General features: G+C 38.6%; 2 protein-coding genes across 6 annotated transcripts in view; both read right to left on the bottom strand.

Annotated features, from left to right (window-relative positions):
* Window positions 1-70: 70 nt before the first annotated feature.
* Window positions 71-4894, bottom strand: LOC107099593 (3-keto-steroid reductase-like). Of its 2 annotated transcripts, XM_015397788.1 has the most exons (10): window positions 4876-4894; window positions 4735-4805; window positions 3017-3223; window positions 2849-2941; window positions 2557-2671; window positions 1661-1855; window positions 1465-1578; window positions 1319-1375; window positions 1143-1241; window positions 71-1015 (listed from the first exon to the last, which is right to left on the bottom strand). In XM_015397788.1, exons 2-10 carry the CDS (start codon window positions 4767-4769, stop codon window positions 911-913), a joined length of 1020 nt encoding a protein of 339 aa, XP_015253274.1. In that variant the 5' UTR covers window positions 4770-4805; window positions 4876-4894; the 3' UTR covers window positions 71-910. The 2 variants fall into 2 exon arrangements, 1 of the variants encoding a protein (XP_015253274.1); XR_001481967.1 differs by lacking the exons at window positions 71-1015; window positions 4876-4894 and having other exon boundaries at window positions 1158-1241; window positions 1469-1578; window positions 4735-4852.
* A 2875-nt stretch (window positions 4895-7769) lies between these two features.
* The window catches only part of ddr2 (discoidin domain receptor tyrosine kinase 2), a 43385-nt gene continuing 25479 nt past the window's right edge, over window positions 7770-25675 (bottom strand). Inside the window, exons 3-17 of one of the 4 annotated variants that reach the window (XM_015397783.1) lie at window positions 21361-21463; window positions 20735-20960; window positions 20290-20437; window positions 17715-17817; window positions 14626-14809; window positions 14304-14544; window positions 14152-14217; window positions 12003-12163; window positions 11647-11863; window positions 9897-10129; window positions 9679-9806; window positions 9373-9570; window positions 9062-9296; window positions 8776-8925; window positions 7770-8693 (exon numbers count right to left, since the gene is read on the bottom strand). In XM_015397783.1, coding sequence (XP_015253269.1) covers window positions 8556-8693; window positions 8776-8925; window positions 9062-9296; window positions 9373-9570; window positions 9679-9806; window positions 9897-10129; window positions 11647-11863; window positions 12003-12163; window positions 14152-14217; window positions 14304-14544; window positions 14626-14809; window positions 17715-17817; window positions 20290-20437; window positions 20735-20960; window positions 21361-21463 — 2531 coding nt within the window. In that variant the 3' untranslated portion in view covers window positions 7770-8555. The remainder of the gene's footprint in view (window positions 8694-8775; window positions 8926-9061; window positions 9297-9372; window positions 9571-9678; window positions 9807-9896; window positions 10130-11646; window positions 11864-12002; window positions 12164-14151; window positions 14218-14303; window positions 14545-14625; window positions 14810-17714; window positions 17818-20289; window positions 20438-20734; window positions 20961-21360; window positions 21464-25675) is intronic. The other 3 variants (XM_015397785.1, XM_015397786.1, XM_015397784.1) reach the window with 3 other exon arrangements.

The following is a 25675-nucleotide window of genomic DNA, read 5'->3' as shown; positions in this document are numbered from 1 at the left end:
TCAAAAAAGTACTCCAGAGTGTTGTTCAGCATGGGGGTGAGTAGAAAATGAAGGCTAATCATGTTTTGGGTGTACTATTCCTTTAAAGTGTCAAATATTTGCGAAAAATCCTTCACTATACCTTCAAGGAGAAAAGACAATTTGTAGATGGACTAAGATGATTTATGTGTAAAATGAGTAATTAATAATACTTTCTCCTTTGGCAGATGAATGCACTTTTTTAAAGAACATTTTCACTTTCTTTCTTTTTTTTAGATCACTTTTTTATTTTAATACTTTTTTTGCATTACTCTTGGCTCTGTCCCCCATGCGGAACCACGGGCCCCTCTCTGCCCCCCTGGTAAATTTCGTCTAGAACCGCCCCTACTGCTGCCCACTAATAGAATCACCAGCAATTCATTGCCTACAGATGTCAGAATAATGAGTCCAGCTTGTGTCCTTTAATCAGTCAAAATAAAGCTGCTCTGGGAAGGAACAAACTCCAGCTGTATAGCCACATCTGTCCCATGAGCAAGGTGGTGGCAGCATCATGCTGTGGTTATCTTTTTTAAGCAAGGGCTGGAAAGGTTATCTTTTCTTATCCAGTATGGCTGATCTTGGGATAAATAGAGCTCGGATATGTAGTTGTCTCTCGCTGTAGAATGCTGATAAAGAATGTAATCAAATTACAGCAAAGTAAACGTTGCCGTATGCAAATGCAATTCACACTTTTAAAATGTTTGTTTGTTCTATAATCATTTAGTTTTGCTGGTCTAACACATTAAATCCCAATATAAATCTAGTAAAGTTTTTGGTTGCATATTGGTTAACAGGTTATGAATTCTTCTGCAAGCTGCTTGAGAAAAATAGCTTAATTTTTCCTTCGGTGTGGAAGATGTATCATTTAGCTTCTTCAGCTCCTCTGAAGGGATCAGCAGGTGGAATTTTCATTCTCTGACAGTTTATCCCTCATCTTACGTTCAAGTTGAAGTAATTTCATATATAAGGACTCTGATGTTTCCAAAGTAATATCCATCTGCGAATTGGAAAAGATTAAAAAGATGTAAGTTTTTTTTTTTTTTTTACAGATTATTAGACATATATTAAAAAACAAATCAGCTGTGTCTGTAGATTTAAAGAACATTTACAGATAATTGCTTCACCTTCTGTGGTTGTGTGTAGTTGTTTCCGAGCACCGATGTTAAGCTGTGATATTTAGCAAACGGGTCCAGAGACTCAGGCTTTTGCCTAAATAGCCAAAACTGCCAAAAAAAGACAGAGAAAGCAGTTTGAATATTTAAAAATCTGTTTCTGAGGATAAGAACCTGTTCTTACCCACCAGAGCTTCAGATCCATTATAAGGCGTGAGAGTAAAAGTGTTGGTGAAGGCTCGTATCTAGTGGAGGGAAAAAGAAATGTTTGTTTTTACTGAGGATAAAAGCATTGTTGTCCTCATACTCCATGAAGCAGAACCAGCGAACCTACCAACCAGAATACGGGCATGAGCAGCGTCCACAGAAAGGCTGGGAACGATGGTAGGATGCCGTAGGTCAGATTGGTCATCACAAAACCAGGACAGATGACAGATGAGTACAAGCCCTAACATTAGAAATACGTGAATGCATTTTATTAGCAGTAAATGGAAAAACACAAACATATGTTTTTTGTCCTGAGAGTTGACCTGTTTGTTGTAGTGTTGATTGAGAGCCAAGCTGAGCAGATCCGTCGCATATTTGGAGGAGCTGTAAGGCTGAGTGCCTTTCTGGTGCTGTATGTCCTCAAGGTTAAAGGCAGAACGGTAAGCGTTACTAGAGGAGGTCCAAACCAGCTGAGAGGTCCGGTTTGGGTGGTACAGAACCGGCTCCAATTCCCTAACCTGGGTCAAAACAAAAAGTCAATATGCAGAATGCACACCCAAATATAACAACCCACTCATTTCCCTTTGATCTGCTCTGAGCAGAAAGTGGCATAAAGTGGTAGAAACTAATGATTTTAGCGTCACTTTAATGCGTCCAAACTAAGACGTAAAAATCTTTTTTGGAATCAGTCAAAAGGAAATGGTTTTGGTTTACTCTTTGGAGTTGAATGAACATTAGAAAAATGTTTGGGTTATATGCTTTAATGTATAAATAGGAAAAACTCTCATAATCATTTTGCTAAATTTTTTTGAAAATTATTCCAAATAGACATTAAAAGGCGTGACATTAAAGAAAAACGATTTTTTGCACCATAAATGAATCTGTTTCAATTGTTAAACTACAGCGATAACATAGATCATACTCCATATAGCCAGGAAACTTGGATTGCAGCCGTACACAAACATAAATTCCCCTGCAAAATCAAATTGAGTTGAATAATGTCTGCGGTGACCTTAAGCTCTCAGTGTGATGTTAATTTTTAATGAGGACAGTTGCTAAGTGACAGATGGATTCAGTATCAGTCTTATTTTTCTCATCAAGGACACACAAGCCAACTAGAACAATCCTGCCTGCAGATACACGGGGGGCGGGGGGGTTACTGGAAACAAACAAACAGTTTCTGACTATTTATAGGTCAAAAACCCCTGCTGTGACTTACAAGAAGGAAGTGACCAAAGAGGTTGGTGACAAAAACTTGCTGCAAACCATCAGGAGTGACACCATCTGTCTGAGTCAGAATCCCCTCCCCGGTGGCAAACATGGTGACGACATTGCTGTAAGCACATGCTTGATGTTGGTCAAAAAATTAATATTCTTTTTAAAAACAATTTAATTTTTAAATAGTGCTAAATTATTTGTTTCTTTGATTTTATTTGTCTAAATGCTTTTTACACATCTTTATCATGGGTGGAAACAAATCAGTAGGTGACTGTAAGTCTTTAGGAATGTACCTTGAAAAGAGGCCTTTAAAAAAGGCCTTTACATCAAATTTTGGGTTAGGCATGATTCCCGCATTAAGGTAGAGGTAGTCCAGATGATCATACCTGAAAATGACAGAAAAATAATATCCTCTTTTGTTTTGTTGAAACTGCATCAGTGTGGTTTTTCCGTCCTCCCACCTGGCTTTGACTTCCTTTGCAGCAATGAGAACCGAGGAAATGCTGCTAGTGTCCATCTGCAGCAGGTCGACGTTGGCTGCGGGGTGAGAGGCGAGGAGGTCAGAGCGTGCGGCCTGAGCTCGCTGCATGTTCCTGCAGGCCAGACAGAGATGGAGACTCTCTGCGTGCAATGAGAGGAGACGCTGACACAGAGCCAGCCCGATACCACTGCAGGGAGACAGGTTGTTTTAATAATGCAGCTATACAATGAAATATTTTAAAACTTACCGAATTCATGGTAAAATTTGATTACACTAGAATTTTTTTCTATTTATTGCTGTATGTATAAAAATCAAATAGTGGATCGACTTGCCAATAACACAAATATCCAATATTCCACAGAAAGCTGAAAGCACCATGCCGGCCTAAGTCCTAACAGCTCTAGTTAACCATAAATATTTTTTTTACTGATTTAAAAAGAACAAACTTAGACTTTTGAAGTATCAGTGATGCATTAAAAAGAAGTTAGAGGATGCATAGAAGCTAAAAATATTTTTTCCCTTTAAGTATTATCTAAAACTTGTCTGTGGTGCATTCAGGAAACTACAACAGAGTTAGACCTCAGCAGGTGCTGCTCATTTTGCTGCTTCTCCATTGTGTACAACTGCAACTCTTTTGATTGCATGTGTGACTCTGGAGCTGTGAAAGGTCGAAAGAGCAAATGGTCCTGGTGTAATTCAGAAGATACCACAAAGTAGGGGTGGGTATTGCCAAAGAAGTTACGATTCGATTCAAATCACGATTCACAGGCCACGATGCGATTCTATCACGATGTATCACGATACTTGAATTATTGCGATGCATTGCAATATTTTGTCCTCCATGTTTTGTTTTTTAATGACTCGGCGCAGTATCCCGCGGCCGGAAATGCTTGTGACACAAGGCAGCATGCGTCAACACATCCGCAGCGACATCTACTGGACTGGAAGTTGTATTACACTTGTTTTTGGCTGATGTTCGCCAACCATTCATGCAATTTTATTTATTCATTTTTTTAAAATTAATAATCGATACTTGGCATCAAGAATCGATGCAGTAGATCACGAAAATTAGAATCACGATGCATCATCATGACGATTATTTTGCACACCCCTACCACAAAGGCTAAAAAAGGAAAAGTTCTCTTATTTTATTTTTTGCACTGTTAATCTCTAACTGTTTACGGATTGTGTTGGCTTTGAAGATGTTGGAGAGTTTAGAGTTCTTTAGAAAATGCATGCTATAAATTTTTAATTCTAATTACTAACATATGATAAAGACCGTCTAAGATGTACATTTTTACTGATATAGTCTTTGGTTTATAGTATAGGGAATCTGCGTCACCATGACAACTGACACATACCCAGTGTTGCATCGCCTCTGCTCCTGATTTCTATAATTAATGAACATGCATGGCAAAAGGTTTCAAATAAATATGTTCAGTCTGTTGGTTCTTAAAGACAGGCAAGTGCTCAGCCTATCAAACTCAGTGTAAACCCATGCAAACGTTTTTAGATCTGAAGTTAACATTCTGAAGAAAAAATGACCTAAAAAAATAAACTTTAATGGAAGATATGATTTATTACTGAGCCTAAAATAATTGGTCTTTGTTTCAGTACCCGTCTCCAGACAGATTATTTCTTTGATTTTCAGATGTGAGTATTGATTGAAGCAGTAGTAGATATAAGTTTAGTTGTTACCTGTTAGCTCCTGTCACCAAAACCACCTTTCTCATCTTGATCAAACCTAAAGTTGAAACACAGTGGCGACACTGGGGGAAAAGTTGTGAGTCTGGTTCAGGAACTGGTTTCCTTCTCTGTGGTGTCATTGTTCAGCCTCACCTCCTTGTTCTGTTTGGAGAGCGTCACAACAATCCAGCCAATAGGATCTTAATACCGCTCAGCTCAGCCTGAAAGGCTCCGCCCTCTGTGAAATATTTACTAGATCCCAGAAAGAAAGAAAAAAATCCTTATTATGGTGAGGATTCCTACGTAGACTTTTATTTGGGTTTTCTTCATTGCAGCGTAACTTTTGGTTACAACATATATATAAAACAAATCTCATGAAAATGCAAACATTTCAATACAAAAATATTCCAAAAATAAAAACACTAGGATTTATTTAGACCTTTTTACATTTCTTTTCATTTGTTACTAAACCAAAATTAGAATGGACTCGATAAAATGTATTTAAAGATGAAGCTCGCTAACATGTTTCTCAATATAAACCTGAGCTGAGTATCTTTAATGTTTTGGTCCTGATAAGTAGAAAAAGAAGCACAGTTTGAAATGAAGATGATAAATAGTTAAGACAAAGAGTACATTTAAAAACTTTAGAAAAAGGCTGCATGAATTCTAGATGCACCAGTAAAAGATGAGCTCTAAATTAGAACATTGATTAACTATTTTAAACAAATTAAAATTGATCTTCATCAGCTTTTCCAGTTATCCAAGAAAATGCATTATCATGGCAAAAGTCCTAATTGTACCTGCTTCCATGACAACTAGAAAGAGAAACATCTAGAACCAGATTTCTTACAAGTTTTCCATGACCAGATTCCATGCTTTTCCAAACTTGCCTCATTCGTGACCCATTTCTCTGGTGTTGCGACAAACGTTTACCTTAAATATACATCACATATCGCTGTGCAGATCAGGAATGGATGGAAATAAATCCATGTTTCCATCCTCCTCAAAAACTTTATTCCTACCTACAGACAGACTGGGAAACAGAGCAAACTTCCAACTTTTCCCGACTGTAGGAAGGGAAGCTCTTCAGATCACTGACCGGTTTCTAACCACACCTGCTGGCGTCATGCCTCTGAACCAACACAGCACATGACGTTAATCCACCCTCCATTCCCAACCAGTTTCCTTCAAGTTCCATCAGCTGCAATAAATCGATGTTGTTTGCTTCAGGTTGCTGAAAACTTCACAAAATAACAGAAAGTAAAAGATGCAAAAATCAGAGAAGAAAGGCTGGAATAAATCAAACATGACCCTCGATTTAAGTGCATATCCTAAAACATATCTATAAAAACATAAACAACAAACACAAGTAAAATATATAAATATTGGTACATTTGATAAATGAAAATTTAAAACATATCTATTGAAAATACACACATATACACTTCATGTTGAAACTTCTGCTGGAAAATGGCAGGGAGATGTAAAAAAAGAAAAAAAAACTGCATTTATTTTTATTTCTACTCAATGAATGAAGTTTCTTGGAACATTCAATAAAACTAGTGAAATATGAACACAGCTATTGGCTCTGCACTTTCCCCTCTACATTCAAGCAGTCTTCCAAAAAACAAAAAAAGAAAAGAAAGCAGAATTTTAAACGCTGTAAAATGGATTATCTAAACCACATTGCTTGTACACATAAACAACAGTAAGGACATTTCTGTCTGGTAAATATTTTCTTTATTGTAAAAATGCTTCTAGCTGGCAAATCTTAGAATGTTGATTTTCCTCCAATCGGTGCCACATTTGTAAAGATGATGCATTCATGGTTTGAGCAGCAAATTGTTTGGTTTGGTCATCAGGGACGGTTCTAGGAACCAGAGGTTTAGGGGTGCTGAGCCCCCAGAGAGCTGTCTGGCCAGACATGATTCATTTCACTGTTTTCTACACAAATTTTGAATCTTGTTCAGTGCCTTTTTCTAATGACCGAACTCCATCATTCAATAATGCATCGCATCTGAGACGTGCGCCAAAAACCTAACAGGCAAAGCAAAAAGCTATATTTTTTAAAAGAATATTCCAACCAATTAAAGCTTTTAAATTACCTAATTTCATGGAAACCTTTGAATCAGTTTTAATGAAATTAGTTTTCTCTTTTGTGCCAAAATTACTGCCATGAAAAATGTAAAATAATCGACTGAATGAAATGTTTTTCTTTGCCAGTTTAACAGCTGCTGCTATTCTGTCTGATTTTCCCGACCTTTCACTTTGCACACACCTTGCTCCTCTGCTCCCCTCACACCTCTCCCTCTTTAGACTGGCAATCAGAGAATGGATTATACATTCAAATAACTACAAACAGAAAAAAATGATAACGATTTAACGATGATTCAGTAAATTTAAATATTGATATTGAGTTGTGGTTTTAAAGATAATCAAACAAAGCAGTCTCAGACATATTAGAGCACCTCACTGGTGAACATTTCACCAACACACCATCAATAGGTGCAGAAATCTGACTAAGCATTTCATAAACACCTGAATGCAGCGTTTTCCTCAAAGCGTTGCTCAACTTTTTAGTTAAGGAGCTCCATCAGGCTTGTTTACTTGTTTTTTGTTTTTCATTTCTGATGAACCAGAACATAATTGAAGGGGTTAAATAACCAAATACTAGTTTTTACATTGCCATTCTTTGTTTTGGTTTTTTTTGTAAATAGAGCATACATTATTTTAAAAAAAACAAAACTAAAAACTAAAATATTTTAGGAGTGCTTTGATTCAAATTAGGGTTGCATCAGCACCCCCAAAAATAGGCTAAAAACACTTATGGTTTGGACTATGAAAACCTCTCTAAACAGCTTTGATGTCACCTACTGGATAACGCCCTAACATCCAATTATACTGGGAATCTATTCTGGTGGACGCTAGGAAAATTATTAAAACCTATATTGATCTCGATCCAGTATCTCTTCTCCTTGTTCTACCAAACAAACATATCCAAAATCAAAATAAGAGCAAATTGTACAATGTCCACATTTTTTTATTTTTTTACGATGGATTTCTAATAAATTCTCCTACTATTTTTAGGTGGAAGAAGCTTATTTTGGAATATATCCTTCTTGACTTTCTAACATCTCTCGTCCACTCTAAGACTGACACTTTTGGCAGATATGGAAGCCCTTCCTGGACTATTCCGAAGGATCACATGTCTACTATCCTGTCTAGAGTGTTTATTAATGCTTAGATTTGGACTCTATAATGATGGAAATATGTATGCCCCCTATCTTATCCTTTCTGCACTGCACTGCTGAGCTTGTTTTCTATGTTATTTTGTTGTTATTTAACAAAAAATAATAAACATATCTATGGAAAAAAAAGAAAAAAAAAACATGTTTTCTTACAGATGTGGCACCACTGTAGGAGAAAAAACAAACAAACTTCCTGACAGTATGAGATTTACTGCCGAGAACATTGCTTCAATAAAAGAAAACAAAGACCAAACACAAACGTTCTTACTTTAGTAAGTTTAGTTTCAAAAGTGCCAAATGTCTCCTGCTACATTTTAATATTGGCTTTCTCCACACATGCACCACAGTTCAGGCCTCTTTTTAAATGACGATAAAGTACTTTGTCCAAAGTTATGCTCAATACAGAACCTTTACGTAAACTGGAATACAGATCAATCTTTAGAGTGCATTTAGTTCCCAAAATGTAGCTTAGAACCAGCAGGAGGCCTCCCATCATGTTTTTCTGTTGAATATGAACTAGCTTAAACCTGGACTGTGTCTGCACCATCACATGTGAAGACTCTGAAGGAGGGTCTCAAACACCGCTCAGGCTGAAGGCTGTAGATCCAACAGGGCTCCGTGTAATTCCTGGAAAGAGGGCCGCTCCTTAGCGTTCCTCCTCCAGCAGTTCAGCATGATCTTGTAGAGTGAGTCCGGACACAGTACAGGTTGAGGCAAGTAGATCTGGGAGATCAAGAGCAAGCAATGAAATCTATAACTGAACTGTTTTTATTAGTAAAATCGAATCCATTTGTTCATTTCTCACCTGCCGTTTCTGGTCCCTGAAAAACTCCCCTGTGTTTTCTATCACCTGCTCATCAGTGAGCTGGGAGTACGGCTGCTCCTTGCAGAAGTTCAGGATCTCCCACAGAGTCACGGCGTAGGCCCACACGTCACTTGCTGTGGTGAACTTACCCTGCACAAACACAGGTACTGCATTGTAGCTAGCTGGATATCCAACTTTTTTGAGTTTTTTGTTTTGTTATTTAAATAAAAAGTGAATAAATACAATGCAGGTTTGTATATGTGACAAGTAAAAAGTGATGGTTCACCAGCAGAATGCTCTCCCATGACATCCAGCGTATGGGCAGCACTGCTCTGCCCTGGATCCGGTAGTAATCGCCGCTGTACAAGTTTCTGCTCATGCCAAAGTCAGCTATCTTTATCGTGTAGTTTTTTCCCACCAAACAGTTTCTTGTAGCCAGATCTCGGTGAACAAAGTTCAGGGAGGAAAGGTATTTCATCCCCGAGGCTATCTGGGTGGCCATGTGGCACAGATCACTAAAGCTGGAGGGCAACGAAAGACATTAACTTTTGGTGGGAAGGCAACGCTACGAAAGAGATGCAAAGGACACTAGCTTACCTAACAGTTGGTGCATTGCTGAGGAGAGCAAGTTGCCCCTCGGGTTCATGGCGGGACAGAAACTGGTTGAGATCTCCGTTTTCCATGTACTCTGTGATCATACAGAGAGGGTCGCTGTAGATGCACACAGCCAGCAGACGAATGATGTTGGGGTCCTTCAGACGTGACATTATCTTTATCTCTTTCAGAAAATCATTCCTGTTGATGTGTAACAGTTTGCACAAGTTGATTAAGTTTATGTTCCAATAAGTCAGATGAATAATAACCTTAGATTTGTTTTTTGTTTATAAATTTCCAGCTGTGCACCTTGCATTCTTGTCGGCATCTGAGCGGAGCATCTTCACCGCCACCAACACCGGCTGGCCCTCTGGGACGTCAAACAAATACTCTTCATTTATGAACTCCTGCATTCCCTCTGCTTCACAGAGATGTACCTAAACCAACAAAGAACAAAGACTAGTGAGGAGGTTTGAACTCGCTTTAGTTTGATCTGAAGTCAAAGCAGAAAAGAAGAGAACTTTCACCTCTCCAAACTGGCCCTCTCCCAGCTTCTCCTTGAATGTGAGCAATTTTCGGGGGAACTCCTCCACAACAACATCCTTCCCAGACAACAGATCCATAGTGACTGCAGGGATGGCGTATGTGTTGCTTCCGGTTACGCCTTGCAAGTTAACTATGTCTGCCTCTGCGTAATGTGGGACGCCATCTTGGACCACAGTTTGAGTGGTGGATTTGGAAGCTGCTGTGCTGGTCGAAGCTGCAACACAACATGAAAAAACTTAACAGAAAAAAATGACAGAATGGACAAGGAGCAAATGTGACTTTTATTCCGTTTGAGCTCAAACGCTTTGTTAGAAAGCATTAGCAAAATTCTCAGAATCCTGTTTGAATTTTGCCACACATCATCTGTCGATGACAAACCTGTTAAAGAAAATAAGACTTTCTGGATGCATGGAGAACAATGAATGTAGGAGAAGATTAACTGCATGAATCTCCTTGAGTGATGGCAGCATCGTGCTAAACAATGTTTTTTTGTGTGTGTGTGTTTTCCAGCGACAGGAAAAGTTCTCACATAATTTAAATGGAGCCAAATACAAGACTGGAGGAAACCCTGTGAGAATACAGAAGATGTTTTCTGGAGATAAGGGGTCTACTAGACCAGGGGTCGGCAACCCAAACTCTTCAAAGCACCATATTGGACCCAAAAAAGAATTTGTCTGCAAAACAAGTAAAAGTCTTCTATAAACCTCGTATGGCAACACGGGCTCTAAGTGTATTAGCCCACTATAATGAAAGGACTATGTGCGCTTAAATATATAATAAGCATTCATGATTAAATATTTATCCTGGAGCCAATGTCACATCATGTGACTACTCTGCTGTACAATATTTGGTGCTTTAAGTTTAAATTCCATTACAATATTAATGTATTAGGTTTTGATGCATTGATGAAATCATAAAAACACAATAAATAAATCAGATTGTTGGTGTTTTTCTTATGTTGAAGATTTGGGGGGAAAAACTGGAAGAAAATTCCTATCCCTGCATCCGAGCGCTACCTGTTTGATCTGTGGACGGTTTTCCATGCTTGCAACCAAATTAGCAAGAGTAGTAGAGTCTGGAGATGCAATCTACTTCTTAAATCTATCTTTGTATCCAGAAGTTCTGCAATCGCTATTTTTCTCTCACTCCCAACTTGGTGGTTGGCTGCCTGTTTAGCATGCCTGCCCTGGACATGCTTTTCCAAAGGACTATTTTTCTTAATTGATAACTTCTCATTACACAGTAAACATGTAGGCAACCCTTCCGCATTGGTAATGAAAGCAAATGATTCGCTCCATTCTTCTTTGAATCCTTTGCTCACATCTTCCCTTTTTCCCTTTGGGATCCTTTATCTACAACAGCCACTTGCCTGGCACTGCGCCGCGCTGAATCGTGTGTTGCAGGCTCTGATGAAATGTTTACATTTATTCTTTATTCAATCTTTACTGCGTTGGAAGCATAATGACTGTTTCTTTAACCTCCTGCACAGGATAATAAAACAAACAAATAAGGAGGCAAGGAGGGCATTAAAGAGTGGCATTCAACTCTGGAGCCATGGGTTGCCGACTCCTGCTATAGATGAAACCAGAGCTATAATGGAAACTAGTTTTGCAAAGCTGATAGAGACCAAAGCACTCCTAACAGCGTTGGATTTTTACTTGCAGTAAAAATCAAGTAAAGCAAAGTGAAAATGTGAATCAATATTGTGAGCCAGCAAACTTGTTGCCTTACCCGGCTCCTCTGAGCTCTGTGCGAACTCCGGCAGCTTACATATGAGGCTGGTCGGCTCCTGGTAGTCTGGACCCAGAGGGAAGATCCGTTCGTAGGTAGAGTTAGACTCCTGTTCACCGGTTGGGCCTGGCCGGTTGTTGGTGTGATTGTAGCTGAATGTCTCACTCTGTATTGACAAACTAGCAGTTAGTTCATCATCCAGGATCCGACGAGAAGCCTAGAATAAAGCATGTTTATGGGTCAAGGAACACATCTGACCACCAGCTGCAAAACATGCTTGAAAAAACGCCCAAAATGACGGAATCCTTGTCCGTCGTCTGGAAAGGTTGTGCTGAAACATAAAGGCATGAGCTCACCTTCTCCAGCATCTTCTGCCACACCTGCCTCCACAGGATGATGACAATGATGGCTACAAGGATGAAGATGATGGCCACCAAACAGCCAATCAGAATGCGAGTGTTGCTGTCATCTACTTTATGGGTGGGGTCATCTTCTGGTGAGGGACGATGAGAGACACCTTTTAAAGATTTTAAAGAGACTTTACTTTCTTGTTGAGCAGTGTGTTTCCAAATTAAATAAACATTATAAAAACATAAAACTCCAAACCGCGGGGTTTGTCGTTGCTGTGTTCAACCATAACTGCATTATTCAGTGGCGATAGAGGAAAAACCTCTAAATGAAAAACTTCCTATTTCTTGTGAAAAGGTCCCCAGACCCTATGATGTGTATTTCCTTATAAGTGTACTCATTTATCTGTCCTTGTGGTGAGCATTTAGAGTTTTTACATGTGTTTTTTTTTTTTCATCAAAAGGCTGCAGTTCTTAACCAGGGATGGAGCTGAAGCTTTAATAGCACAAGTTTGGGTTTCCACTAGTGTTTCACCGATGCCTTTTTTTGGCCCTGATACCTGGCTGTGCAGTATCGGCCGATCCCATCTGTTTGAAATTGATGTGTGTGTATATATGAAGAACTGCATACTACTTGGATGTAAAATAATTGCCATCATGGCTTTTTCAAGCTGCTGCCTACCTTAGTGAAGCAGGAAAAAGACTAAAACAAAGTGAATCCAGTAGAATTTGACAATAGTTGAATAAACTTTCTGCTCTCAAAATGGTATCGGTGCCCTATTTGTTGGTACTCGCCGATACCAATATACTAACCATTTTAGTGCAACACTAGTTTCCACTGACATAGCTCAACATTATATCACTAAATACACATGGTGACATTCCATTGTTAAACAATGGGGTTTAAGACATGTCACTTTTTTGGGTTAAAACACCTTTGCTTCCTGTGGGAAGGATTTCCATTGGTTTCCGGGAGCATTTTAGCGATAGGATGGTGGTTTGAGCTGTAAATTCACTGAAGCTTTTTGCTGCATTTTCTTGAGATAATCTGAAGGCCACATTCACAATGTTAATCCTCAGCATCTGCTGATCCTTCTATAGGACTTTTATGAGGCTGATCATCTCATTTCTTGTCTTTTTTGTAGAACATATTTAAACTGTTTAACTGAGGAGTACAGGGAAACATGCTAACTCTGAAAATTACAATAGTTCTATCTTTATGAAATATAAATGGGTTTTCTTATACTAATACTATAGTATAAGTATACTATACTTATACTATACTTTTATTTTCTGTGTCTTAAGCAATAATAAGGATCAAAGAACCGATTAATGGCTGCCAGAGCAAGTTTAGCGCTGTTGTCTTGTTCTCTATGTTGCAGATGTTTCTCTGCTTCCCATCAGGTAACTGAGATGGAGAACATAACTTCTAAATATGCCACCAACTTTATAAATGAGCAACTTCATGGTAAAACGTGGCACTACTGACTGATGGAGATGTGTAATTGATTACTGCTGATCTTTGTAATTAACAAACGTTAATTACACGCTTTTGTAAAAAAAACGCTTTTGTAAAGACATTTGAAAATTAACAATAAATAAACTTAATACTTATGTTGTTTTTTTATTTTTAGTAATGGGATTTATATTAATGTATAAGTCAAGTGGGACAAAAACTGAGAGGTTTGTTGTGTTTTTGTTTTTCACTCCTTAATCCTACAAAAATGATAAAACTGTTCTATAGATCTATAACGATTTAAGATATAAGCAAAAATGTGTTAAAATAAGTGTATTTTCCCTTAAATTGAGCAGGTAAATAGGATGATTTGCCATGGAATTAGTATTTGTACTCTTAAAATACGATAATTAGATAATATGCACTTGAAATAAGACAATGTAATTTTTTTTTATTTTGAATGTAAATTGTCTTTTTCCATTGTCAAAGTGTCCAACTTACAGCCCTAACTCAAGGAAAAAAAACAACTTTATTTTAAGGGGGAAAAAAAGACATTTAGATTTCAATTTTTTGCAGCCATGGCTGCTTTATGCTCATTTGCTGCTTAAAATTGATAAATTATTTTATCATCAAAGGATGAACATAACAGGATGCTACTCAAAGAGCATTTTAAAGTTTTATGTATTTCATTCAGTTGCTCACCTGGCGTTGTTTTTGTTGGGAGTACCGTACTGGGGTTGGGCAGTGTTGTGTTGTACATTGCTGTGTCTGGAAGAGTTTTATCAGTTGTTAGTTACGGTAAAAACATTTTCCTCCAGTTACCCATCATGTGCTCAGCTCTTCTCATTGTGTACCTGACTGGAAAGTGATTTCGCTGAACAGCATCCAGGTGTCAGCGAAGTGGAACTGGCACTTGATGGCGCTGGCCATGTGATTGGCCAGTTGGACGGTGATGAAGCGTGCACTGGGATTCTTCTCATCCTCCACTGGGCTGAAAGTGAGCGGTGTGGCCTCCCAGTCGGAATCAGAGCGGAAGTGGCAAACCACTTCCCGGAAGGCCTTGACGTGCCTGGAGAACATGTTGTTACAGTGGACCTGCGAGAATGAGGATATGCTCAGGAATAATTAAGAGATCAATGCTGGGGGCTTGCAGATAAAATAAATCTGGATTCTCACCTTCATGGAGGTGAAGTTTCTTATACGATCAAACTCAAACATGATTTCAACAAATCCATCAGGGAAGCTGGCATTGTTCCAGCCCACATAGTCGTACCCGGGCCACCCGTTATGGACATGGCTCAGAGTGAAATCATCTTCTCCACAATCTCCATCGGTCAGCTGGCCTAATCCCTCCGTCATACTGAGAAACACAAAAGCAAAAGTCTGATTAAATCTATGGAGGAGTCAAAGTTCCCAGCCAATCAGCTGCTCCTCAGTTGAATGAAAACTCCCTGCTTATCATGGAGGGTGTTACTAATCAAAGACCACGACTAGGGCTGGGTAAAAAAATCGATTTAATCGATTTCGAATCGATTCCTTTACATTTTTGCAAAATCGATGTTTAGGGAATGAGATCGATTCATTTTATCGTGACCAGCGTGACGTTCACATTCAAATGAGCAGGAAATATGAACTCAAGATTACTTCAAGCCAGACAGCTGCAAATAAAGCCAATAGGTTGGCTAAAGACATTAACAAATGGGGGCTGATAAGCAAACACCCTGTAGTTACAGACAACGCTGCAAATATGGTTTGTGCATTGAAGAAAATGCAGCTCATGAATGTCTGCTGTGTCCCTTCTGTGTCACGAGTGAGGCTTTTTCACTTTTCACAAACAAGTTTGCACTTATGAGGCAGTTTTGTTCACATCTCATGTTTAAGCTGTCTGATTAACCCTTTAAAGCCCGATCCAAGAATAAAACAAAACAGAAAATACCTTTTTTTTTGGTTTGAAGTCCTTATTTGGCCTTTTAACAAAATATGTAAAAAGAAAAAACTGAAATACATTTTTGATATTAATAATTTGTTACTATGCAATAAGTCAAGATTATTTTTTGTGTAGTCTTCTGCCCTCTGTTATCAGGTATATCTGATTGTGTACAATAGGATTTTGAGCAAAGTTTTTATCATTAAATTATGCAAAAGGTGTCAGACGCAAAACATTTCAGAAACCGTATGTATCAAATATGATAGATTTGGCATTATAGGGTTAACAAGTTTGCGCTTTGTGTTTAATGTGACAGGAAAAAACAAAATACATAAGTCTTTTGAAACACAGTTGAAAAACTTTCATTATTGTAAAAAGAGATTGAATCGAAATTAATCGATTTAGAACTGTATGAGTCAAAATCGAATCGATTCATGACTTTGGCAAAAATACCCAGCACTAACCCCGACATGCTTCTAGTAATGTCCGTTAAACAATCAAACCAGTAGAGCATTAAAAAGCAGAGTGTTGGTGGAAAACGCAGGGTTTTTTCTACCACCATGAAGTCAAAGATGGAAATGGGAAACACTTATACCTGTGATTAAGACACGATGGGTTGCTCTTCACTTTTTTTGCCTTCCTCATGCTGTCGGACAGTTTCTAATCAAGCCATTTGTCTGGCAGTTTCAGATTTGAGTTTAAAGAGTGAAATTCAACCCATTTCAATAACAGTTGATTAAGAGGTTGTTACAAAGGTTGTTACTTCTTCGCATGAGGTTGGGTTTAATTTGGATAGATTTGACCAGAGGTGTCAAAAGTATTAATGTTTATTACTCCAGTATAAATCCTACTGTTTAGAAATAATTTTGTGGAAGGTAAAGTATCAAGTTAAGCTTTTTACTCAAGTAAAAGTGTAAAAGTACCAGTTTTAAAACTACTTAAAGTATAAAACTAAAAGTAATGCAAGAAAAATGTTTTACCACACTACCCTATTAAAGGAATATTTTTTTACTATTCTGGACGATTACTTCCTTGGACTTAATTTGCTCAGTTTTATAACTAATAGTAACAGTGTCAAATTTAACTTTACATCACCTTGAAAGGCGATTTATTTTGGGGTGTAGTGAACAACAAGTTGGGGCAGCATCAAGTCCAACAACAAAGAAATGAATTGTCTGAATGAAACTAATAATTTTGATGTTTTTTTGTTATTTTAATACCAACAGGCCATAAAGAAAATGAGTTTAAATGAAAGAAAAATAGAAAGTTTATTTTTTATTTTATTTTTAAATGTAAATAGTAGAAGTAAAATGTTTTGAAAAAATAATTACTCCAGTAAAGTCAAGAAAGACAAAATTTCTACATAAGTAAAGTAACAAATCTGAAATATGACGCCATCTTTGGATGATCTGTACATGTTTGTGGCAAAATTGCACCAACAACCACAAAAAGACATTTTGAAAGGGGATGAATTTCATTGCATTTTATTGTCTCTCTGGACATTCAGAGAAGACGTCCATGTATTGCGCGAATATAGCTTACTGTAATATTCTGTTTATCAGTCAGAGGAAACTGTGACTCTCATACCTATAAAGATTCTGTGAAAGCAGAAAAAGCATTCAACAAACAACAAAACCGATTCTTATCATGTATCCCAGTAGTTTTCAGAAACACCTTTTCAGTAGCTTGAGACCAGACTCCTTTCATAAAACGTCAGATTTTGTCCAAACAGCCGAAAAGTCTCTTGGTTGTAAATCATATAAGGTTGAAAAATAAAGGTAATTTTTATTTGTATGCAGGTTTGTGTCTGAAACTGTTTTGTTTTCTTTATGGACACTTTTAAAAGCAATTTAAAATCCACTCCGTAAATAAATGATTCTGTATCACAGATTTTTTTTTTTTGACTCAATCTGCTTAAATGTAAATGTTTCCACAGATCTGCTTATAAATAAAGCATCGTTCTACCACTAGGTGACAGCATTATCAAGCAAACCTTTTATTTTAATTACGGCCGTTTTCTCACCACTTTGTTTCCTGAACAGATTAAATGAGCGTTTCAGAGTCATGGAGGACATTATTCACTCACAATAAAGGCCCTGATTGGTCCATTCAGGATCTGAAACTAACTAAGTATAGTTGACTCAGTTATTCCCTGAGGTCATGCCTAACAGTAAAACACCCAGACCCACTCTCCTCCCACTCTGTCTTTGTGTTTGCCATGGTAACGGGCACCAACATGAGAAGGAAAAGCAACGGTGAGAGATGGGGGAAACCTCAAACTAGTGCAGGGAGAAAGACTAAGGATGAGGAAGCAAATCAGAAAATGGTCCCTCCTCACCTGTGGATGATGGCTCCATCATAGACTGAGTCGTTCAGGTAAACAGGATAAGCCAGATGGTTCATCTGTTGCCCCACTGGAGCATTGTACGACACCAGACCATCTGTGAAGACATTTCATTTGCATAATTTTATTGGAATTGTTCTGTAGTTGTGGGGATTTTGTACCTGTTGATGAGAAAAATCACACTTTATTTTTTTTAACTGTACAGTTAAGATTCACCATAGAAACAAATGGCACAAAATGCAAGTAGGATGTGTGAGGAAAAAAAGGGACATTTTGAGAATCTGGAAAGTAACTCACCAAAGCGACGGAACAAGAAGAAAGACATGATTATGTAATGTGGTGATGAGGAATGGAGAAAAGGCTCAAACTAAATCTTTTCCACAAACTGTCAAACCAACAATGTTATTGAAGAATACAACCCCAGTTCATGGAAAGAGTTAAAAAAAATGATGAAAATGAACCAAAAGAGTGTAAAAAATCTCACATTATCCAATGAGCTTTAGCCAATCAGCCGAGGCAGTTGTCTGGAACCTTTTTATTACTTATTTTCTTTCCCTTTTATAAGAAACTGGACATTAAGGGTCATCAGCATAGCAGTAAGCATGAATCTTTAGTTTGGGGACTGGGGCAAACAAGAATGAAGGAACTTTTTCAGATATAAAGAGAAAATAAATCTGTGATTTTGTCCTTCATTGGTACCGGTACTTCAAATATAAACTACCGGCTTTAATCAATGATTACTCTATATGTTGTCTTATTTTGACCTTTAGTTTATGCAAACAACAACACTACTATGTAGACATGAAGCTGAGATAAAAAAAAGATAATAAGTCTGAATCGGAGGAGTTTAGGTATCCTATGAGTAAGGGGACAGATTATATAAGCAAGAGAGCAACAGGTTGATCTGTGAACCCATGTGGACGTTATGCTGGTACATTAAGGTCGTCCAGCTGCATGTATCCCGGATACATGAGGCTGAAATGAGCTTCCTCCACCAGGCCACCGGTTACTCTTTAGAGATAGGATGAGGAGCTCTAGCTTCCGGAAAAGACTCAGAGTAAAGCTGCTGCTCCTCCTCATCAGGAGGAGTCGGCTGAGATTGCTCAGGCATCTCCAGGGACGTGGTGTGGGTTCGAATTCAAGGCCTGCGTCCTCCAAAGGCCAGATTCGTAAGCCGATAACGTCATGGCGCAGCGCCGAGGCCTGTTCGGATTGCAAGACTCCTCGTTATGCGGCCGACAAATGGGTCCTTCTTTTTGGCAGTTTTGAGGGACGGGTCCACTGTATCCTCCTCCCTCATTGGGAGTCAAAGCAAGCTGGCTGCTCCGTGATCAGAGGAAAAAGGTACTTTGTGCCCAAAAGTGTTGAATATTGGAAGTGCAGTTTAATATAATACAAGTATATGAATAGTTCCATCTGAAAGTAATAAGAAAAGTTTTTTGGATGGTTATTGAGTCAGATATGTGGTGGAGGATGTTTGCTTTATCAAAAGGTTGTTATCTGTTCCTGTATAAATGGGTTTGGCTGCCATTTAAGGACAGATTCTAACATATTTGCAGTGTTTGGGACTATACATCTGATACGGTACTGCTGTTGAAGCTCCTCGAAAATGTCAAATAAATAAAAATAAACAGCAGTGACAAGTTTCATTCTTTTACTTCTTTGTCTGTCAACTCTCAATGTTGCTAGGCGACTGAGCAATGGCACGGTGAAAGCCGCGGAAGGCTGGACCTGTTTGAATTCACAGCCAAAACTCTTCAGGTCTCATTATTTACACAGACCTTAAAGGATCCAGTCCAGATAGACCGGGTCCTTGCAGGATGCAGCCTCTAAAATCAAATATTACATTCACAATGTCTCTCAGCTGGCCTTAGACCTCTGTGGAAGCATACTCCCTACTCTAGACAAGGGTGAAGGGAAGGTCCTAAGAGATAAAAATGAGTTCAGACAGCCTCCTTCATGCCGTGAACTGGAGTTCTGTCCTGAGTTTTTATCTGGCTAAAATTGATGTAGGGAATAACCAAATTTAACCAAATCTTCATGTGTGAGAAAGTTCTTTATGTAGGGGTGGGATAGTTCCAAGGGAGTGTGTGTGTATTTGGAATTGCTGTATAAAAGTATGTACTGAGCTTTGCCCAGTCATAGCCCTATCTCTCCGTCTGAAGACGTTTAATAAATTTGAACCTTATTTCTTGCAAAAAATGCCTCTGTCTCAGCTTCCTAACTCCACACTTCCTACAGCTCCCCCTAGAGGAGCAATGGGGAGAAGGAACTCTGGATGTCCCTGTTGAAACTTGCCCCGCAGCCCAGTCCCGGGTCAATGAATAATCACAAGTATGAATAAGATATTTTATCATAATATCCTTATCATGTCTCCTGTACCAGAGTTCAAGCAGTTCATTGTTATGTGATGATAACTGGAAATCAGCTGTTCCTCCCTCTCTTTATAGACTCAAAGGTTACTGCTGCTTCTTTAGGTATTTTATGATCATCCTTGCCAGGGGGCGTTTCTTTATTTATATAATTTCCTCTCTATATTTTCATCCCATATAAATGGCCCTAAACTTACCCAGCCACTCGCAGCCGTAAAGCTCCACTCTCATGCAGACGTTCATGGAGTGGTCTATGACGGGCATGAAGCGGACTAAACGGGCAATGATGGGCGGCTCCAGATCCCTGAGTGCGATATCGTAGCTATTCCTGTTGCCTTCAATCACCTGCAAGCGAAGCAAACATTTCTTAATGTCATGAGCAAATGAACGGATGATATCTGATAGTCACTGTGTTGCTTCAGCAGGGAAAAGGAAACTGCCAGATGTTATAAGAAGATTAATGGGCAATCCATGAGAAAACCTCCAAGAAGCTGCAATAGACAAAACTAGCAGGACTAAGGCTAAACAAATAGCCATAGTCAGATCAAAACCTAAATATGTGAACATTTCCAGGTCAAAGTTCAAACTTAGAGTTAAATTCGGATCCTTATAGCTGTAGTTACTCTCAGCAGGTGGAGTTACCTGTCTCCCCAACCTGTTCCTCCATGAGATCCAGCGACTGCCATCACGGCTGTACCTAATCTCGTACATCTGGGTAAACTCATTGCCCATTCCTCCGGCGTGACGGCCTTGGGTGCCCACAAGGGTGATGAAATGGAGCGACCCAAGGTCAATTTGAAGGAACTCCTGCAGGTGGTCTGGTGTTATCTCCGGACACCAGGCACCATCTCCCTCCTCGCAGTCCAACCTTAGAGGTAAAAAAAAGACCATCTGAAAACGGGGAGGAGGAGAGAGCTAAAAGACAGAGTAGAGGGAAAAAAAGCAGGACAGGATGTAGAGGAAAAGTGGGAGCAGTGGATGATTTGAGACCACAAATTCTGTTGTGAAAAAGGTCCTGGTGAAAGGAATCGTTAATCATTAATTTAGGGGAAGGGGCTGAAGGGGAGCCACACAGAAAATAGACCCAGATAATTAGATCCCAATACTTAGCGAAGGCCACCCAAGTAATGCAGGTAACTGGTACCCCAGTTTGTGGTTGACTTCTCATTAACAGGCGCAGCACCTTGCAGGACCAACCACCCACACTCATGATCAGGGGAACCATGCTATAAAACACATGCAGGAGTTTGTGTTAGTGTCAGCTGTACCTGCCGTATCTGGCCGCTGTAGAGTCAGACCACTGACTGGAGGCAGAGATGTACTCATCCAGTATCTGCCCACTGGACATCCCCAGGGCATAGCGACACAATTCTAAAACATCAAAACACACAAAAGTGAAAAATGAGGCAAACTGCTAATAGAAACAGTTATGAGGATGAGTGTTTAAGACCATCTGTAATCCACCCAGTTCTCCGTTTGAACTGCCTTTTTTATCATCACATGTCTAAGCTGTGTGTGGTACAGTTTACCTCATAGGTTATTTGACAATAGACACACAAGGTCAAAATTAGTCAATATATTCTAACTTAAATAGAGGAAAATTTAACAATTAGGCTAAAGGTGCAAGAAAGTATCAGTCAATCTGGTTATCATACTCTGAGAAACAGTATTTCAATCAAATTCAATTTTCTTATATAAAAATATTTATACCTATTTCAAGTAATTTCACAAATTAAATCGTAGAAGCACATGCATTTAATCCTTAGTTTAAAACAATATAGTTTGTAGATGGTAGCACAGCAGAGTTGCATCAAGTTCTGGTTGTTCTAGGTTGGCAAGTAGCAACAGCGGACTGCTGTTTGCCTTTTGTTGCTGATTTTGCAGAAATCGCTTTTACCTGCATGCATACAGTGAAACAATGGGAAGGAAAATGCCCCCTTAACAGGAATAAACCTCTTGCAGCACTAAGATCAGTGACAAAACAGAGCAGACATACAATAAGCACAGAAGCACTGATCCAGGGGTACTTTCTATTAGTGTTGCTCCGATGCCATTTTTTGGCCCAGATACCGATACCCAATACCTGGCTGTGCTGTATCGATACCAAACTGATACGATCTGTTTTAAATTGAGGATTGTGTGTATAAATGAAGAACTGCATACTACTTGGATGTAAAATAATGACCATCATGGCTTTGTCAGTGAAGCAGGAAAAAGACTAATACAAAGTGAATCCAGTAGAACTTTTTATTGCCTACCTGGAATGGGTGACAATAGTTGAATAAACTTTTGGCTCTCTAAATGGTATCGGTGCCCTATTTGTTGGTACTCACCAATAACGATACCACCATTTTAGTGCTGGATCGGGTCCCCGCCCGATATTGGTATCCGTGCAACACTACTTTCTATGGGACTGCTGAGGATCGTTTAAAAGGCTTCATCTGGGAGAGGATTTCCATGCGTTTCCTATTTTGCACCCTGAAATGTACTGGAAAATGGCTTGACACAGATGTGCTGCAATAATGTTGCTGGAGAGAAAGTTTTAACTTTAACCCTTATAGTTTGTTTTAAAACAAATGTTCAGTTCCCTGTTATGTTATCTGTCTGTATCTCTGCTTCTGTCTCCTTGAACCCGAGTCAGCCTCTGCAGATGGCCGCTCACACTGAGCTGCTGGAGGTTTCTTTCTGTTAAAAGACAGTTTTTCCTCTCTACTGTCACTACAAGTATGAGGGTTTGCCTTCGAGTTAATGAGTCAATGCAATCAACTGCTTTTTCTTAGATAGAAAACTTTGAATCAGTTTGACTGGATGATCTGGTGAACTGTAAAGTGCCTTGAGATGACATGTGTTGTGAATTCACGCTATAGAAATAAACTGAATTGTACTTTAACAGAAAGTTGGAAGTAGACATCAATGAGACATCAAAAAATATTAATATAATTATGTCAGAGTAAAAAACTTGTTGCCAATAGTTGATTCGCTATCACCATCTAAGTTACAGATCATAGCTGTAACTTCCAAGGTAAATAAAAACCTAGCCTAAAACCACCATGGCCGACATAAGACATATTTTTATTGAGCTGTTCAGAAAGGGCAAATAAAAGCTTCTCTTTTTTTATTATTCTTCTGCAAACTGAAAGTACAGATTCATTTGTAAATTAGAGAAAAAGAAAACGTTAAGCAGTCATAAAATAAAACACCTGCAAGCAATTTTTGAAAAGTAACCTGATTATCCTGCTCAGTTACCACACCATGTAACACGTCTCCTTCCACATTGCTCTGATAAAAAGTTTGCGGGGAAAATCAAAACTATTTTAAAACATTCACCAAATCCCCCTCCTTCTACCCTCAAAAACAAAAATCAGGGAGGAGGAAACTTTACAAAAGAGTCATGCTGTTATAATAAACTGTTGATAAAGCAAAAACAATCTAAAAACAAGCAAAAAGTCTTAAATTAAGTGTATTTACCTCTCATTTAAGAAGCTAAATAAGATGGTCTGCCAATGGAATGAGTATTTTTACTCTTGAAATAAAATAGATAATATGCACTTGAAATAAGACAATGCTAATTTATTTTTATTATTTAAAGGTAAATTCTCTTGTTCCATTGGCACATTGTCTCCCTTACCTCCTCAATTTAAGAACCAGTGCGCTTATTTTAAGAAAAAAATGACTTATTTAGCTTTCAATTTTTTGCAGTGCAGGACTGGTACAGCTACCTTGTGGCTCTGCTTTGTGGTCAGTATGAGAACCACTGTTTCCTGCATGCCATCCCACCCCCTCATCCTCCTCTCTCTGTCTCCTGCCTTCCTGTGAGGTCTCTTGCATGTCTCATCTGAACATTGAAATTAAAGGTGTGATTTTCCTAATCCTGCACTAATTAGAACTCTCTAAAGTACAGGATAAATCAGACTACAAACATGGTTTTTATGAAGGTTTTTCCTCTGGATGAACAGTAAAAGAGCTTCATTCAGGAGCTTAAGGATAGGAGCGAAGCTAAGAGGATATGAGTTCTGCAGCGTGAAATGAAATGTTTTGGATGAAAGAGCTTTCGGGAAGCATGGATATTATTGCACTGGGTAGCAGCCTTTAGCTGAGCTGGACGTGGAGGTTAAAGGGACTGTGGCCCTGTTTGCCTGGGCCCCATGCGTTACAGTAAGCCTTTGAGAAGATGCCAGCAAAGGCAGAACTTGAGGTTCAAGACCTTTTCTGATTCTCTAGCTCGCCCTTTTTTTCCTTCATCTTACTCTATAATTATCTCTTTCTCTCCACTTGACCTCCTCCAAATATTTGCTTACAGTTTTACTTTGTGAAAAACATGAGGGTTTGGACTGATGACTGAAAGTTTCAGGCTGTGTTTCATTTTACTATCCACCCTGATTCTGATTGCTTTACTTTAGAAGAAAAGTATACATTCATAACCTCATCAGCCACCATACTAATACCTCTACGCCCAAATATTTCTGCCTGCAACCCCAAAATTAGCAATGCTAAAGACTGGCAACCCCTGAGAAATACAAAAAAACAAATAATAATTGCAATCTATATTTACTTATAACGTTTCGGAAAAATATTATTTTTTTAAATAAAATGTATTTATTTTTTTCTAACATTTAATTACTTAATTCCTCATTCTGCCTTTTTATGAAATATGTTGTTCCTCCATATACAGTAACTCAGGGATCACATCACGACTACTGTGGCTGAAAAAAAAGCATCTTATTCATAAGTTTAAAGCATCTTGGAAAAGTAGTTGAACATTTTGGGTTTTTTTTTACATGTTGGAGCTAACTCCTTAATGCCGTTTGTGGGATTTTATCCAATAATTTATATCCAATTGTAAAGTATAAAACAAAGTTTGGGTTTTTAAGACTTTGCCCTCAAACAGGTTTCTTCTAGAAAAGGACATTTATACCCATTGAATTTGCAAAATATTTCAGGTGGAGACACAAGGTCGAGACTATAGAGCTAAAATTTTAAATTCTGCAGAGATTCTTGTTTTGATATTTGGGGTATCCGCTTTTTGCAGCTCCTCCAGAGTTAGCATGGGCTTCTAAATGTTTTTCTTTTTGCCCTTCAAGACAGTTAGAGTAACGATGACCATATGTTGGTTGTATTGCACTGGTGTTATTCTCCCATTTTCAGATGCTGGTTTGAACAACAATGTTTAAGATGTAGTACCTTTTACAAGTACTGAACTAAGAGGTCTTAAACTCATGTATCAAAATGATGATTGTGTTTGTCAACAACTCATATTTCTAATAAAATGCTTTGAAAGTTTTGCCAGTAAAGTAAGAGACACAATTGATAATTATCTCATATTTCTATCACACATGCCTTGAATTTTTCTGTCTTTTTGTATATAATAATTGAACTTTATTGATATCATATTGCAGAAATTTACCCTCTGCATTTAACCCCTTCCCTTGGGGAGCAGTGGGCTGCCATCGTGCGGCACCCGGGGAGCAGGGGGGGTTAAGGGTCTTGATCAGATACCCAGAGTGGCAGTCAGTGGGCTCGAACTAAGAACCTCAGGATTCCAAGCTCTACGCCCTAATCACTAGGCCGCCACTCCCCCTCTTT

Source organism: Cyprinodon variegatus, unplaced genomic scaffold (genome assembly GCF_000732505.1).
Source record: "Cyprinodon variegatus isolate N-32 unplaced genomic scaffold, C_variegatus-1.0 Scaffold886, whole genome shotgun sequence".
Taxonomy (NCBI): Eukaryota; Metazoa; Chordata; class Actinopteri; order Cyprinodontiformes; family Cyprinodontidae; genus Cyprinodon; species Cyprinodon variegatus.
The sequence above is the reverse complement of the archived record's forward strand: the minus strand, read 5'-3'. Positions and strand labels throughout refer to the sequence as shown.

What these genes read in the sequence shown, in the direction of transcription:
- LOC107099593 (XM_015397788.1), bottom strand. Translation starts at nt 4,769, where the DNA reads ATGAGAAAGGTGGTTTTGGTGACAGGAGCTAACAG. An exon ending in ATAATGGATCTGAAGCTCTG is followed by an intron (nt 1,242 to 1,318) that starts GTGGGTAAGAAC and finishes TTTTTTTGGCAG; the next exon opens with TTTTGGCTATTTAGGCAAAA. An exon ending in ACTACACACAACCACAGAAG is followed by an intron (nt 1,016 to 1,142) that starts GTGAAGCAATTA and finishes TCCAATTCGCAG; the next exon opens with ATGGATATTACTTTGGAAAC.